Source organism: Trachemys scripta, chromosome 7 (genome assembly GCF_013100865.1).
Source record: "Trachemys scripta elegans isolate TJP31775 chromosome 7, CAS_Tse_1.0, whole genome shotgun sequence".
Lineage (NCBI taxonomy): Eukaryota > Metazoa > Chordata > Testudines > Emydidae > Trachemys > Trachemys scripta.
Window position 1 is genome coordinate 63,208,638 of NC_048304.1, and position 16,837 is coordinate 63,225,474.

The 16,837-nt window shown below is 38.2% G+C and overlaps 1 protein-coding gene across 6 annotated transcripts in view; it reads left to right on the top strand.

Moving 5' to 3' along the window:
* SAMD8 (sterile alpha motif domain containing 8) overlaps window positions 1–16,379 on the top strand; it is a 34,121-nt gene extending 17,742 nt beyond the window's left edge. For all 6 annotated transcript variants that reach the window (XM_034775869.1, XM_034775871.1, XM_034775870.1 and 3 more), the window contains 4 exons: window positions 6,827–6,922; window positions 8,450–8,567; window positions 9,417–9,567; window positions 11,152–16,379. In XM_034775869.1, the coding sequence (XP_034631760.1) occupies window positions 6,827–6,922; window positions 8,450–8,567; window positions 9,417–9,567; window positions 11,152–11,456 (670 nt within the window). In that variant the 3' untranslated portion in view covers window positions 11,457–16,379. The remainder of the gene's footprint in view (window positions 1–6,826; window positions 6,923–8,449; window positions 8,568–9,416; window positions 9,568–11,151) is intronic.
* Window positions 16,380–16,837: the final 458 nt, after the last annotated feature.

A 16,837-nucleotide genomic window follows, 5' to 3' on the forward strand; every position in this document is an offset into this window, starting at 1 on the left:
TCACACAATTCTTACAGCTTTATAGATGATATTTTGAATTTCAATATATTTCATAATAATCTTTCAATATCTAACGCCTGGCATTGGGATATCACATTTCTGAATGTATTCGCCCACGGTCTAGATTGTAATGTACTCCAATTCTCAAGAGTTTAAAGAAATATAATTTTAAAAGGCTTTTGTGAAGAAAGAAATTGAGCAGTTGACTTAAAGTGCTGCTGTTACTACTATACAATTGGATTTTAAAGGAAAACTGCTGTGATTAGTTCTACTTCCTTAGCTAAATGGTTACTTAAAAGGTGTGTACGCTACCTGACTTGACTATCCCTTCCTCCCACACTCCAAGTAAATTGATTTTAAAGAATCATAACTCCCTTCTCACATGTTCATTGAAATCTCATAAGTGACACTAGTTGTTGTAATTTATCATATAGCAGATAGCGCTTCCATTAACCTGAGGTATAAGTTCTCCTTCCACCTGAGTACTGCTTCAGTCATGTTTTAAAAATCTAATCCCTTTTGGATGCTTCACTTTCAGGTGACTTATTGTGTTGCTTTTTCCTGCTGTGCTGCCCTTTCTTCCATTCCATGTACTAGCTGTAAAGTTTGATTTAGTTTGTGCTGGTGCTTCACCAAACAGGACTATAAATAAATCGCATTTGATGACAAATTCGTGTTGCAGAGTTGGGAGCAGAGCAAGAGTTCATAGAAGAAGCAAGGCACTGAACTGGGGTAGTAGAAGAGATTGTATTTTAGACTGTAAGTGCTTTGAGGTAGGAATTGTACATTCCTTTGTGTTTGAACAGTATCAGCATATTGTGGGTGTTACTGGAACACAGTGATATGGATTGTGGGAAGGACTGACAGGCCTTTTTTTAAAATCTCTTTAAAGAGGTTGGGCCAAACATTACCAGTGTTCTAGGGACACAGATAACAACTTGATATCATTCAGTATATGTGCAACTCATTTTTCAGAATTGCAGAATTTGCTCTTTGATTCTCGTTCTTTGAGGCATGCAGCACTTGAACAAGATTACAACCACTTTGGTGCACTAAAGTAAATGGTAAACTTTGCCTTTTAAAACATTTTCTTCCATTCAATCTTCTGTCACTTTTGATAATCTTTGAAGTAGCTATGCAATGTGTATAGCATGCTGAAAAATGATGTGACAGTCCTTGACAACTGATGAACTGGCATGCTGGAGAAATAAAGCAATCTAAGTGCTAATACCACGTTCAGTTTATTTGTGTTTGATACTAAGAGCTCACTTTTTTTCTTCCTGGGTATGAAGAAACGGAACTGCTTCCTGCAAAACCAAGCAACTGTAGTGGGGAAAAAGCTTTATTGTAACCAAATAATAATCTCTTATTCTCAGTCACCCTTTGAACTGGATAAAGTTCGTAGTTAAAACTGCAAACTAAAGACTTAAAGTTGCAAATGTGGAGGAGTCTGTCTCTTCATCTGCTATCAGTAAAGACCAAATAGAGAGTTGTGATAGCTAAAGTGCTTAAACTGTGTTGCTAATATACAATTTATTTCTCCAACTTCCTATACCAGTTTAAACAAAATCACTAGGTAGAGACTGGGGCACTTCAGAATAATGAAGTATAATAATACAATTAGGCTTGGAATTTGAAGGAGCTGAGGGAAGTTTCAAAGAGATTGTTTACATTGGAAATTATTTTGTTTGTGGCTGACTGCTCAGCCAGATGTAATGAGGAATGTCAGGTCTGCTGATGCATAAATCACTAACTGGAGTTTCATTAACATACTGTAGCAATCAGCTGTCATACATTTTCCACCTTTAGCCAAGAGATATAATTGCTCTATGCCTGGATGTGTCTGCATATGCTAATTCTGCATTTGGTAAATGGCTGTGGTAAGTGGCTGTTGATAAACAGCCCACACATTTCCTAAACATGAGTACTACCATAAAGTCCCACTTGTTTTGAATAGTATAGGAAGTTTTTAGAGAAGGCTTATTTATTAGTTTTATTTCTCTCAATACTCCTACTAGCCCCAACATCCCCATGATAGCTAAATGTCTGGAGTAGATGCATAGAGGGGTTTGTTATACTTGATTATCTGTAATACTTGGTGGACTGAGTGCTAGTGAGAGAGCCATTAATTATAGGTAAGGCTACGTTTTAGTCATAGGTATTTTTAGTAAAAGTTAGACAAGTCACGGGCAGTACACACAGATTCACAACCCATGACCTGTGCATTTTACTAAAAATACCAGTGAATAAAATTGGGAGGGGGGGAGCATTGCCTGGGGGCCTGCAGGTGCTGGCGGAGGGTGGCCTGCCTGCTTGGGGGATGGGACCGCAGCGCACGGTCCAGGTGTGGTGGTGCTGGGGGGGAGAGGGGCTTGGGGCACTGTGACAGGGTGAGGCAGGCTCTGGGTGGCACTTACCTGGGGGGCCTCCCTGGAAGCGGCGACACCCCCCCCCTTGCTCAGCTCTGCACGCTGCCTCTGCCTGTAGGCACTGCCCCCGCAGCGCCCATTGGCCAAGATTCCTGGCCAATGGGAGCTGCAAAGCCAGTGCTCTGGGTGGAGGCAGTCCTCAGAGCTTCCTGGCCACGCCTCCGCCTAGCAGCTGAGTGAGGGGGCGGGGTCGCTGCTTCTGGGGAGCCCCTCCCAGGTAAGCACCGCCCAGAGCCTGCCTCACCCTTTCCAGTGGCCCAACCCCCTCCCACACCCAAATTCTGCTGCGGGGGGTAGGGGCGCAGTGGCCCGAGACTGCCCCAGCAGTGGCCGGTGCCCTGGCACAAGGGCTCCCTGAGCTGCTCCTGAGCCAGGCGCACTGGCCGCTGCAGAAGTCACAGAGGTCACGGAATCCGTGACTTCCCTGACAAACTCACAGCCTTAGTGATAGAGGAATGACATCCATGCTGTAAATGTTTCCTTTAAATCCAGAGAGAGCAACTGCTAGAGCTACTTAGTTTCTGCTCAGCCATGTGAGTTTAATGTGGAATAAATGCTCCATTCCAAGTAATTCTCACACACTATACTACAGACTTATAAAGTGCACAGAAAAAAGACATGACCTGTATCAGGAGGGGCTCAGTCCTGCAGCCTTTATTCATTAAAGTAGTCTCTACTTCACAGGTCGTCTCATCAAAGTCATTAGGACTAATCATGTGAATAAAGGCCGCACAGCCTGTCATTAATTTAGACATTACTCAGCAAGTGATGACCAAAGGAGTGATGGAAGAAGGGAGAATGACAGTCATGACAAGACTGGATACTAGAGTCTGTTCCTAGGACAGAAGCGCTGTAATCACAGTGTTGGGGCAGGGGGGCGCTACTGTGGAGAATGTTAGCAGAAACAACCAAAACATTGTCATAGGATTACAACAGAGCCAGTGTCTGAGTAATTACTTCTTTACCTTTTGTGTAGCAAAGGGGACATGTGACAGAGAAACAGCTTCAGCTGAAATCTGTAGCAATTTCTGTTCTGATGATATTGCAAAGTGCAAATTACTGGCAGTACCAGCTTCCTGGGAAAGGAACTTCGACAAACAAGGCTAAAGAGATTAATACACAATCATTCTGTAGTTGAAATCTAATTTAAAAAAAATGCTTTGTAGCTTCTCAACATTCATTGATATATATATCAATGAATGTTGAGAAGCTACAAAGCATTTATATATATATACACAACAGATGAGGCACTAAGAGGACAGAAACTGAGTAAGTTTGAGTGGCCTCTCTTGGAGAGGTTTTACTCAGCAGCTAGCAATAGCTTACTGTTAGCTTTCTACATTTTTTTTTCTTTTTCCTTTCTGATTCTCCAATCAGTACTCTTGGGGTATGTCTACATGACCCGCCGCCTCCTCTCCCTCCCTCACCCCCCAAAAATACCCCCAAACAAACCCCTAACAATGTGGCAGTGCATCTTAGAATCTGGGTCTGCAGATGTGGGCTCGCATTACGGTACTAAGAATAGCTGTGTAGATGTTTGGACTCGGTCTTTGAAACCCACCCCTTTCCCTGCCCTTCAGAGCCTGAGCCTGAACATCTACATGGCTCTTTTTAGCGCCCTGGGGTATTTTATTGTGGAGACATAAATGGGATTGTGGTAGGTGTTTACCAACTATGCAAACTGTTCTACCCTCCCCATTTTCCAGCACAATATTACAGCACAGGACTGTGATCCTTGTATATTATATAGCATTAAGTATGTTTTAAGTGCTTGTAAAATAATAACAAGAAAATATCACATTTTAAAAGCTAACTAAAGCACATTTTCTACTGAAGCAGGGGACTGGTAGTATTCTTTGGTTTTATTTCATGCTCTGCTCACTGATTGTGACTTTGGAAAAGTTGCTTAACTTCTAAGCCAGTTTACCTACCTTGTTGTGCGGGGGGAGGGGGGGAGCGGGAGGGTGATGTTTCATTAATGTAAATATGCAATGTATTATAAGGGCAAAGTAATGATTTAGTAAATGTTAAATTAAAACTTATACCAAAAAGTTTGATCATGAAAGGACTCTGGAATAGCTTTGAGATTTCTAGGCATTTTAGTCTTCTCTACCCTTTCCAAGGGATTAAGTTTTTGCATGTAATAGGTGTGTCCCTCCTATCTCCTCTAGGTCTATATAAACATCGTACTCAAGACTGTGCCATCTGAGTGAGGACTTGTGTAAGAATGCATGAAGACAGAAATGAACTTTTTCTAGTACTTCTCTCCCACTGCATACATCTTGACTGGGATTTTCAAAGGAGTTTAAGGATTTAGCTGCCTAATTCCTATTGAAATTCAGTGGGAATTGGACACCTAACTCACTTAAGCTTCTCTGAAAATCCTAGTATAAATCTAAACTTTAAGTCTCAGAAAACTATATTAAATATATTCTATTAGAGCTATAAATGCGAACTTCCTAACACTAGGAAGAGGTAAATTGAAGAGCAGAAAGAGCAGTGGTTCTAACTATGCGCCACACACCATGCTTCCCCCCCACCCCCAATAAATGTTGAATGCTTTGAAAATAATGAACTTCAACTAAACTGTTAAGTTAATCAGAGCTATATTTAACCTACTATCTTTGAGCAAAACTCCCATGACCATCAATGAAGATCTTTTGTTACTCAAGTCAGGGCTTGAAAACCTAGTCAACTAGGGTGTATTTATATTTGCGGTCCAAGTGAATGATCCTCTCTGTGAAGCTGCTGCATCCTTTCTTGGGAGAGGAGGAAGCTGGGGAATTATTGCCCCAGGCGCTGTTGATCCGCTCTTTAAAAAAGAATGGGGTTGCAAGGAGTGAGGAACACAAATGGTGCTGATGGATTGAGTATATGGGGGTTGGAGGAGAGCTCAAGCAGATATAACAGGAGAAATAGGAGATTGGGTGGATATTATGGGGAAGAGGAGGATGAGGCAGAAAACAGTGTGGGGAAATACCAAAAAGTCTGTCAGGGCGAAAGCAGGAATACACTGATGATACTGCAGATAAAAATGCACTTTTTAAAAAAAAGAAAATGAGTGGCATGAAGTGAGGAAGGAAAAGGAGTTGTAAAGAAAGCTGTGGAGACCTTGTAGCATGTATTAAATAAAAAGCTGACAGTGTGCTTAAATATAGTAGAGTGCACAATAAGCAGTACAAGGTCCTCTTTTATAAATTACAGAGGACATTGTTTTGAGAGAAAAGTAGCATGGGTATTTTTCCTCTTGGTTAGTGTATTAAGACCTAATCTTACAGTTCTGGCATATGAACCCTAATTACAAATTTAATTTAGCCTTTATCACAGAATGAGTTTCATGGTCCTGTCCTCCTGCATTGAAGAGATTTATTATGCTTTAAACGCTAAATTGAAATGGAAGTATTTTAAGAACTTTGTGCTGACTAGTTTTTTATTGCAGTTACAATATATGTGATACATGATGTAAGTTAATGTGTCAAGATGAGTGATATTGTTTTGGAAATTCATTACAAAGAAACTACTAACACCTTAAGATCAGTAAAGAAATTCTGGTAGGAAATCCATGTAAAACATTGAGTTTTACAATAGGTTTTGGCCTTTGATCAGTTTCATTTTAAATGTCCTCTAAAACATTTTTAAAATGGGTTGCGAGGGGAGTAAATAAATGAACTAGAGCTTAAGGCATTACTAAGTCTGTCAAAATAAAGTTCTTTGTGCTGTGGAAATCTTCAGTGTTAGTTTTTACCAGTTTCAGAGGAATGCAATACAAGATAGTAGTACCAAAGAAACTGTGGCCAAAACTTTCAAACTTGGGTGCCTGTAGATTCATATATTTAAGAGCAGAAGGAACCATTAGATTATCTAAGCAGACCTCCAATATGCTATAGAACTTTACCCAATTATGCCTGCATTGAGCCCAATAACTTGTTTGACTAAAGCATATCTCCCAGAAAGGTATCCAATCTTGATTTGAAGATTTAAAAAAATGGAGAATTTATCACTTGCATTGGTATTTTCTTTCAGTGGTTAGTCGCCCTCACTCACTATTATACATTTGGGCTGAATTTCTAATTTGAATTTCTGCCTTTAATTTCCGGTGATCAGTTCTTGTTACAACTTTCTCTGCTAGGTTAAAGAGCTCTTTAGTACCTGGTATTTTCTCCCTGTGAAGGTACTTGTACACTGGTAGGCATCTAAATCTTTATTTTGTCACCTAAATACATGGCTTCATTTTCAAAAAGTGCGGAGCACCTGCAGCTTCCATATACCTCAGTGGGAGCTGCAGGTGCTCAACACCTTTTGAAAATTAGGCCATTAATTCAGGTGCCTAATTTAAAACACGCATATTCATAAAAGTTAGCTCTATTATGTAGGTTAACTTTTTCCTTCTGCTTTAGTGTTCCTAGGATACCTTGGGCCTTTGCCATGACTGAAGTGTGTGGTGTGATTCTCTGCTACATTTGGCTCCTGGTTCTCCTCCTTCACAGACACAGGTATAGTACTTTCAATTAAAAGAACTCTTAATTCAGAAACATCTGTTGGCAACCTAATAGAGATTGAATGTGACTGAAATCCATCATAATAACTATAGCCAAGACTTGCCTTTAAACACAATTGTTATTTACATCATTAAGATGGCACGATGAGGCCATGGTACAATTCTTCCTTCCACTTCCCATAAAGGAAGGAATTCCTTTGTTTCCTTTATTTGTGCCTGGAGGATACCACTATTGTGTGCTACTTTACTTCCATTGGGGTGGTTGTTGCCACTTTGTTTTGCAATGTTGGTTGAATTGGGAACCCATGAAAACCAATCTTGTATATCTCTCTGCCCCACCGTCTGAATATCTACCATTTCTAAATAACCAGCCTGTTTATAGGAACTGGGTGTATATGTCCCAGACTGGGAGATGAGTGACATGTGTCAGACATGACTAGCTCCACAACATTTCTTCCAACTATTCTGTTCTCTTTAGTCCAGGGATTCCAGTGTGTCCTCTTGCAGGGCTTTCTCCAGAAGCTTGTAAACTTCTTCTCTGAATGACTAGCTAATAGCAACATAGTTCTAATGAGAGAACTAATAAAAATAGTTTTACATACCTTACACTTAGAATAAACAATATCTTTGTAGTTGGGTCAGAATTGACAATTTGAGTTGACTTTTTTTTTTTCTCTTCTAGAGAAGCATAACATTAACTAATGCCCAAGAGACAAGGCAGACAAAAACCACCTTTGCTCCTTTTTGTATCATGAGCAGGACAAAGGAATCATTGACTTGCCTGTCTTAAGATCAATATTAAATTATTGTAAATTTGGGAGGGTCTAATTAATTTTAGTATTGCTGCATTTTGTGTTAGTGCTTTGAAATATTTCATCTCAACACTAAAGAGTTCACTGGACAGCTTGCGTGTAGGACCTCATTTAAGATTGTAGTTCCAAAGGAGAAGAATTTGTTGTTCTCAGCGCTCTTGTATACAGTATCCATATTGTCCCTTTGCTGAATAGGAGATAGAGTATGTCACCTCACTCTGAGGGGAAAACCCCAAGAGCATAGCATACATGGATGAAGAATCACATTTTTTTTATATGCTTGTGAAATGAGGGCTGGCATTCCTGAGACTTGGCTTTTGTCACTTTATTATGGACAAATTGTGGGTGTAAATACTATATTCAGAGACATGTTGACTTCTGAACCCTTGTATGCACTGATCTGAATATCTTTGTCAGTCACTTTCACCATGACACACAATTTCATTCAAAAATGTCTATTTCAGTAAGATGCCAGTACATAAAACAGCATTACTATTTGAAAGAAAGATAATTATAGAAATAAAACTAAATACCATGTTAGGCTAAATTGTTGTAGTTCAAGAAATCCCTGTCCCATTAAAAATCATGTCATGGGGATAAGTTAGAGAAGAATGCTGTAAATCTCTCATAATTCTTTTAATTTTCATAACCAAATGTGCAAAAGTATTTGAATTCTTGTACGACTCTTGCGTCCCTTTTTATTTCCCCAGGTCTATACTCTTACGCAGATTGTGTAGCTTAATGGGGACAGTGTTCTTGTTGCGTTGCTTTACAATGTTTGTTACCTCACTCTCTGTGCCAGGCCAGCATCTGCAATGTTCCGGAAAGGTAAAGGAATATTCTTAAATGTTTGTTTTTTTCTGATTTTGGTTTAACCTTCTCAGATGAAAATTATTGTGATAAGGATAGTCATATTGTAAGCATTTATGTAGTTAGCTGCAAACTTCTGCTTGTTAAATACTGACCCTCATGTGCAAATCAAGGATCATTAATTTGGTAGTCACTTCTATAGGGTTTTTGATAGAAAGCACTTAAAATATTGCATTCATTTTGGGGCTTTCAGGGTAGTACTCTATGCAAATGAGAGGATTCATCAGAGGAACACATTTGAGTGACTGAAGGGGATAATTTATGAGGAATGACTGAAAATTAAATATTTATACCTCATCTAGCCTGCTAAAATGACACACAGCTGCCAAGTATTTGAAGGATGGAAACACTAAGGAAAGAGAAGGCTTGTGTAGGGCGTAAGACTATAACTAAAAATAAAGGAATGAAATTATGAAAAACATTTAGGCTGAATAGCAGGAAAATCTTTTTGACTGACTCACTAGGCTGTGGAATAAATCCTCAAGAGAATGTGTGGAAGCTCCATTATGTGAATCATTTATAGCTATGAATTAAATAAACCACAGAATTTAGAGAAAGTACTTATCAGAGGTACTTTGTGTACCTCTATAATTATAGTTATAGATCCTAGTTATGCCAAAATAGAATCCATGGGCTGTTCTGATAATCTGTATTTGCAGTAAAAAGTTAAAAATGGAAACGGGGAATGTGAATTAAATATACATAGTGCTAGGCAGCAACTGAATTTCTATTAGACATGTTTGGACTATAGTAAAAAGTATTCTTAGCAATGGCTTTTAAATATTAATGTTGCTGTTTTAATTTTAGTTGTATGGCAACGTGTGGGCAAAACTTCAGCGAGCATTTGCAATATGGAGTGGTTTTGGAATGACACTCACTGGAGTACATACATGTGGAGACTACATGTTCAGTGGCCATACTGTTGTCCTGACTATGCTGAACTTCTTTGTCACTGAATGTAAGTACACAATGCCAATGTCCAAACACGTACGAGTATTATGGAGACATGACAGTGACTGTAATTAAGAGGCATACTCCTTCCCTATTTTTATTTCTTCCGTTCTCAAAATCTCCTCCTTTTATGACTGAAAGCTTTCATGATTAGTGTTGAGCTGGAGATGGAAGTTAGTTCTTTTTAAGTAAGTCCCTGAGTATTTTGACCAATCACTGTAAAATCTAGGTGTCCTAAAAGATTAGCATGGAATGTGCTTGATAAGATTTGCTTAGACTATAACTGGAAAGTGAAGGGTATGTGGTTTTCAGAATGCACCTAGCTACTTTTCAAGCCCCCAAACAGACTTCTTACCAGGCTTCCTGCCCTCCTTGTAAAAGTGCTTACGGGGGGAGCCTGAGCAATTCTAGGACATACATTCCATATGGGAGCTTATGAAATGGATTTCCATAGCACCTTCAGGCTCAGAAGCATTTGGGTGGGGTTTTGGTAACCCCAGCCCCAAAGGCAACTTTCTAAAAAGATTTTAACAAGTGAAGATTGGGGGTGGAAAATGGAAGTGCCGTATCAGTTTCAACTACTGTGTCACTGCCATGTTTTAAAATCTTCTTAATTTAAGACTCTTAAATGAACTAAATAGAGATGTGATCTTGCTGTTCAAGTTGCTTTCTTGTACAGCAGCGGTCTTCCATTCTTCAACTGTCCGTACCCGTGCTCATATTTTCCCTTTCTCTATTACTTTTCTCAGTTTTCAATTTTGTTTTAGAAGTTGCCTTCACATCAGGTTATCCTTATCTGATCCTCACTCTTTTTCTGTTTCATCCCTCTTTCCTGCATACAATAAGCTTCTTATAGTGTTAACATGAGTCTAGTACTTAGAAAATAAAACTTTACAAAAATACGAGCTTTTTGACTGGTCTTCACACAGTACTTGATGCTGATATTAATTATTCGTCACTCTATAAGGTATTGTTAGTAATTCAAAATGTGACTTTTTTTTTTTAATGCATTAAACAGCAAATTAAGAGAGCTAGCTTGACTAGGAATTGTAGTTGAATTACTTCAAAATCAGTTATACATGCGCACCTGGAAACTTCTTTCTCTTAAAGAAAAGTATGCCAGACCTACCTATATCTGTATAGCTGCCACTGGAGAAGGTATTCTGCTTGTAGTCATGCCATATGTTACTGTGTAATGGAGCCCTGCAGCGGGACTGGGATCCTGCAGGATCCGCTGCCATAATGATAGGAGCGGGAGTAAAGAATAGTCCTGCACAGGGCTCTACTGTGCAATATTTCTATGTACTGTTAAACAGGTGCTCCCTTTCACCCCTGTGCTTGTTGCACTTCAATAATGGGTGAAGTGATTCATAGTCATAATTCTTAATAAAGTATGCTGAAGTAAATTAATTGGGTTGTGCATATGAGTACCGGATCAGGCCCCTATTTTGTTCAGTCCTTCGGATTACTGTGTAAATGTAAGATCATGTCAGGTGTCTGATGGGAGTAGGTGTAGTAAACTTGCTAAGAACCTTGGTTTGTGAAACATTCTAAGTGAATCTTTTAACTTGATACTTTTGTCCTTTGCTAGATACACCAAGAAGCTGGAACTTCTTGCATACTTTATCCTGGGTCCTGAATCTCTTTGGAATCTTCTTCATTTTGGCTGCACATGAACATTATTCTATAGATGTCTTCATTGCCTTCTACATCACCACAAGACTCTTTTTGTACTACCACACATTGGCTAATACCAGAGCATATCAGCAGAGTAGGAGAGCGAGAATCTGGTTTCCAATGTTTTCTTTTTTTGAATGCAATGTTAATGGTACAGTTCCTAATGAGTATTGCTGGCCCTTTTCAAAACCTACAATAATGAGAAGGTTAATTGGATGAAGAGTACCTAGTTTAATCTAAGTTAGTATGAAGTATTCGTAACAAATCTCTACAGAACTAGCTGAAAAAATAAGAAAATAACTGTTTCCATCCCTGTGGTCTCATGCCCTGCTTCTTAGATTCTCATTCACAAAGTTGGGATTTCCATACTTCACAAGGTAATAGTAGAAACTAACGCTAGGAGGATAAGTAGAGGCTGCCCCATAGATCATTATGAATCTGAAATAGAGAAGTCGTCATTACCATTGGCATGATTCTAGAAAAATGCTTTAGGGTAGAGAATAACTTACACTTTTAATGTATGCTTTACCAGACTTGCTGTTTTGAGGTCCAGATGATCTCTGGTACCTTGAATGTTTGCCTGTACAAATAATACTAAGTACTAATTTGTTAGCCACTGACTTTCTTTTAAAAATAATATTAAATATAACTTTTTCCGTTGAAGCGTGTACACTTACAAAATGAGATTCTGAAGAGTGGCTTGTCAGAATAAGGAAAGTAGTATAGCTCTTTACTAAATGGTTTCCCAGAAATCTTAAATAAGAATTCTGAAAAAGGTATAATGGACAATATGTGTTGTGTGTGTATATACAGAATGCCAAAAATGAAACCGCCTGCTTTTTTTGATTTGGGGGTTGTCAGCTATTAAGATCATGTTTGAACAGGGCTTATTTGGTCAGAGTAAACGGTTTATGCCATTGTCCTACCGCTTAGATAGTTCCTTGTTGGGTTAGAAATGAAAGCTACATCTCTTGAAAATGAAGATGAGGTAGCTTTAAGTGCTTTAGAGTCACATAGTTACTCTCTCTTCTGTATGGTTTATCAAATACTTCACCTAAACCTATGCATGCTTTTTATGAGCAACTCTTTAACCACTAGAAGAATAGAACAGTTAAATTTGCCTTGAAGTAACGTAGTGCCTCGTAAATAGATGGGGAAATGCATGTAGTGACTTTTTTTTTCCCTTCAGGAAAAGTTTAAAAGCAAGTTTCAAAAATAGTGCTAATGTTGATCTCTTTTATTAATTTTTTTGTCCCAATCCATCTGGTATCAGCAAATGTTGAACATATTTGAATGCCTAAGGGTTTTTTGATGAATTGTATAGACAGTAAAATGCTTTATACTTAGTCTTAGAAATTATGAAAATAGACTGGTGGTTAGAAATAAGCTGCTTGTTTATAACACTAGGAGTTACAGTATTTTAAGTGGTTTAACTTCTATCACTTTTTTGAGAGATCCTGATTTTGCTTGTGAAAGACTAGTGATTAGAAATGGAGCCTGAAATAGTGTGTGCAAGCAAGGCCCATACTTGTTAGTGATCTTACAAACTGTTATCCATATATTTTTGTGTGCAAGAAGGTAGCTTTAACTGTAGTTAGTCAGATTTAATGGGGAATAGTAGTGTAATTTGAGAGTTGCAAATTGCAACAAATATATAAATGTTGGTGATCATCACGTTAATTCACTATCCCATAATTTCAGAATAGCTAATGTGTGAGAAGAGGTAGTAAAATGTCAGCCTCAAAAAATTTCCATGACAGTTTGCCATCCCGATACAAACTGTTCACTCCCACTTTACAGTGAGTATAGGAAAACTGAAATACATACAGTACTTGCCTGTCAACAACAACAAATTTACCCAGTCAAGTAGAATTTTGCAAGACTTAGTTAGGTATTTGAAGCTCAAGAATCTAGTATGGTCTCCCATCTCTACATTTATGGGCCTTAACAAAGATACTTTAAACTTGGAATTAGAAACAGTCATTCAGGAGAGAATATATTACCGGCTCTTCATAATGTTTATTTTAAAAGTTTGCAAGTTTATTTAGTTCCTGTTCCTGGGATGAATTCCATATCCCAGAGTATGTGTACCAAATGCAGGCGCGCACCTAGTGTGAGTTACATTGCTCTGCAGACTTTGATTTCTGTAACATTCCTGTTCTTTAACAAACCTGCTGCTAATGGTAAAGCATCCAAACCTGCTGAGTGCTCCCAGCACCTAAACTAGGGAAATGCACTGACACTTTGCAAAACAGACTCTTTAATCTCCAAGGACTTACGTTTTTATGATAAACAATGTTTGTTTGCTGCCCTTGTCTTCCTGCTAGGAAGAGGCAGTCTCAAAATTCCTCTCTGGTACTCTGGAATAAAACATCCCCAGCTATGGGGACACACTTGCTTCTGTAGTGCCCAGTAATTCATTGGGCCATTGTTTAACAGTGTTATTTCTTTAACACTTTAATGTGCGTCCAAAATGTGTAAAGATTTATATTCTTTGAGGTTTTTGATACTTTAGGGAAAACAGGAATAAAAAATGCAACTAAATTTGCAAAGCTGTTGACTCTGACAGTAACTCCAGACTGCTGATCAGCTTTGCTGTGTCTGAATTGTAGAATTCTTTTTCAGTCTTTTATTTACTCATGTCTAGTAAAGCAAAAAGTTCTATAACTTATCACAGAAGTGTTTACATAAACTAAAATGACATCTCAAGATTTTTATGTGTAATACTTAAAGTTCAAATCTTTGTTTTTGAAGCATAAACATTCTTGGGTTTTTATTTTGCCTCCAGCTTTATTTATTTCTCAAGTGCTGTTTACATCTAAAGTATTGTCAAATCAGTATTGCTGTTTGTGTTTTGAATATTTTTATGAAAATAGGATATTTGCTATCTACACCATTGCTTTATGTATTCACACACTGATCCTCTGGCTGCTAAGAATCTGTTTCGGATATTTGTAACATGCAGGATTGATTTTTCCTGGGAACTGGGCAGGGTGTTAAGACTGTCAATCCTTCTCTTTCTTGGAGGTTGGGCATCTCTGCCAATAGATACAAATGCAGTAGTTCATAACGATTTTCTGACTATAAAGAGAAAACAAAATATTTCAGGTGCTTTTATTCAGAGTTTTAAAACAAGGGTTGGTCCTTAAAGCAATACTGGCAACTTGATTAGACTTCCCCCCCCCCCCCCCCCCCCCAATTCGTTTCAAAGTCAAGTGAGGTACAGAATTTTAAAAATGTTTTTATACAGTTTTTTTTGCCCCTGCTGTTAACAAGTCTTGGTGTTTGTTTTTGCAGCCTGCAAGGGGTGGGCCTGAATAATGCTAAACATGCTCAAGCTTGCTGTGCCTCCCCTTTTATGACCTCACACACTTGCATGCTGCCTCTTCTAGTTCATCTTACCTGCAGCTCTTTCTGGCAGATGCCCTGTTGCAGAGCCTGGGGTAAAACCATACGTGAGTTCCCCCTCAAAACAGGACATGTGTGAGGTCATCAGGTTAATGCTTTATACAGGAAGTGCAAATGATGAGAAATGGACTTTCAAACACACAAAGTAAATAAACTGAATCAAATAGAGAAACATTTCTCTAAATCTTTCAGTTACAAGGAATACCTGAGATTATTGGAACAGTAGGGTCAGATGTACAGATTTCCCCCCCCCCCCCCAGCCCTCCAAAAACAAAAAACCCCAAACTGATTGTCCCTTTTAACTTGGCTGAAATAGTTGAGGTCTTGAGGGACTCTGGCTTAATACTTGAGGCAAAAGTGTAAATTCAGGCTTAGATTTTTGGCGTATACAGTGAATGTGAAACGCAAAGGGGAAAGTGCCCTTTCTCGGTCTCGTGACATAAGAAGGCTGAAAGCTACATGCAAACTGTTTGTGTTCAAAGTATCAGGTCTTGATTCTTTTTGCTGGAGGATTCCTCTGAGGACTGGAAAATTAGTGGGATTGTGACACTACCAGAGAATGAACCTGAATAAAAAAACAAGTACTTTTTAAAACCGTTTAACGCAAACTCCTGACAAAGACTTGGGAGAGAATCTTTTTATCAAAGATTCAACACCTCTGCTTTTCAACTGAGGACTCAGCTTCCACTCCACTCCTCTATTCCTTTTATGGAGTCCTCCAGCAAAAACAGGACAACTCGATAGTTCTGATAGTTCTAAGAAAATCAAATAAGCAGAAACATTTCAGTAGGCCCCCAAGTCCTCAGACTTTCAGACTGACTTAGAGCCAGATCTTGCAAGGTGTGAAGCATACGCTTAACTTTAAGCACATGAGTAGACCCATTAGCTTCAGTGAGATTACTCATGCTTTAAATGCTTCCCTGGATCTGGGCCAATGTGCTCAGCACCATGTAGAACCGAGCCCTTGTATTATAAATAAGTGGGCAAATGATTTTGTTTTCTATTTTAGGTCACATTAAATCTCCATGCACCATATGGAAAACATGTTCCAATAGAATATCTAAGATAAACGAATGTTCGAAGTAAAGTCACTTCTATAGAGATGACATCAAATCTAGGACCGTTGTTATTAGTGGTTTGATGTTATAAGAAGCAGAGCTCAGTGAAAATGAGCTGGAAATCCCAACTGCCAGTGCTAATATGGTAAATAAAACCTTTTCACAAGTTTCTAACCCCCCAAGCCCCAAAACTTGGCTAATTTATAAATGTGTAGATTGTTCAGTGTAGCAATTCTTGATCTGTTTTCCCATATGGCTAACTGTATTTTTTTCATATGGTGCAAAAAAGAATAACACTTGGGGGAATGGTATTAGTGGAATTTACTGTGGTTGTGAACAAAAATCAATATTTAAAACAGCATTCCTAAAGTTTGCATAACTTTATTAGCACAGCGGTATTAACTACTTACACACTACAGTGCTATACTGTTTCATTACTAGTTACACAATTTCTTATTAGTACAACAAAATCAAGTTACTTGGAATTGTCTGAGTTTAATGGAAGTTCTTTTGTAGACTTCAAGTACCACATAGTAAAAATAATGAATTATTAGTCCTTTCCTTCTTGTATTTTTTTCTATTTGAGAAGATTAAGATATTTTTGTCAAGAAGGATTTTGCCATAATTTATGTTGCTTATTCAAAGCAATTTAGGATTCTTTTTTTAAAAAAAAAAAGTTCACCCATGGTAATTATAAAGCCAACATGGCTTTGTAGGGTTGGCAGTTTGTAATTAGTAGATACCCCAGCAATGATCTAACGTGAACTGTGAATTACCTCGCCTGCCTAAAGGCCTTTTTGTGTCAAGGATTAATTGGTAGACCACTAATAATCCATATACATGTATTTTTCTGGTGTTCCTTTGAGACATGGAGAGATTTTGAAAGATTGTCTGATTTTTATGATTTGACTGAAACAGTGTTTTGGGCAAAGTTGACATGGAATTAACCTACAAAATAGTTCTCCTTCATTGTAAATGTCTTTCTGAACACTAAAAGGCACAGTACTATATTACATCTGTTTTCAGTTATCCATTTTGTAGTTTCTGGTAATGTTCATAGCTTGAGCCACAAGTGTGCTAAATGAATGGAATGTACATAGTTCTACGTGAAATACATTTTCAGAACAGAGTTGT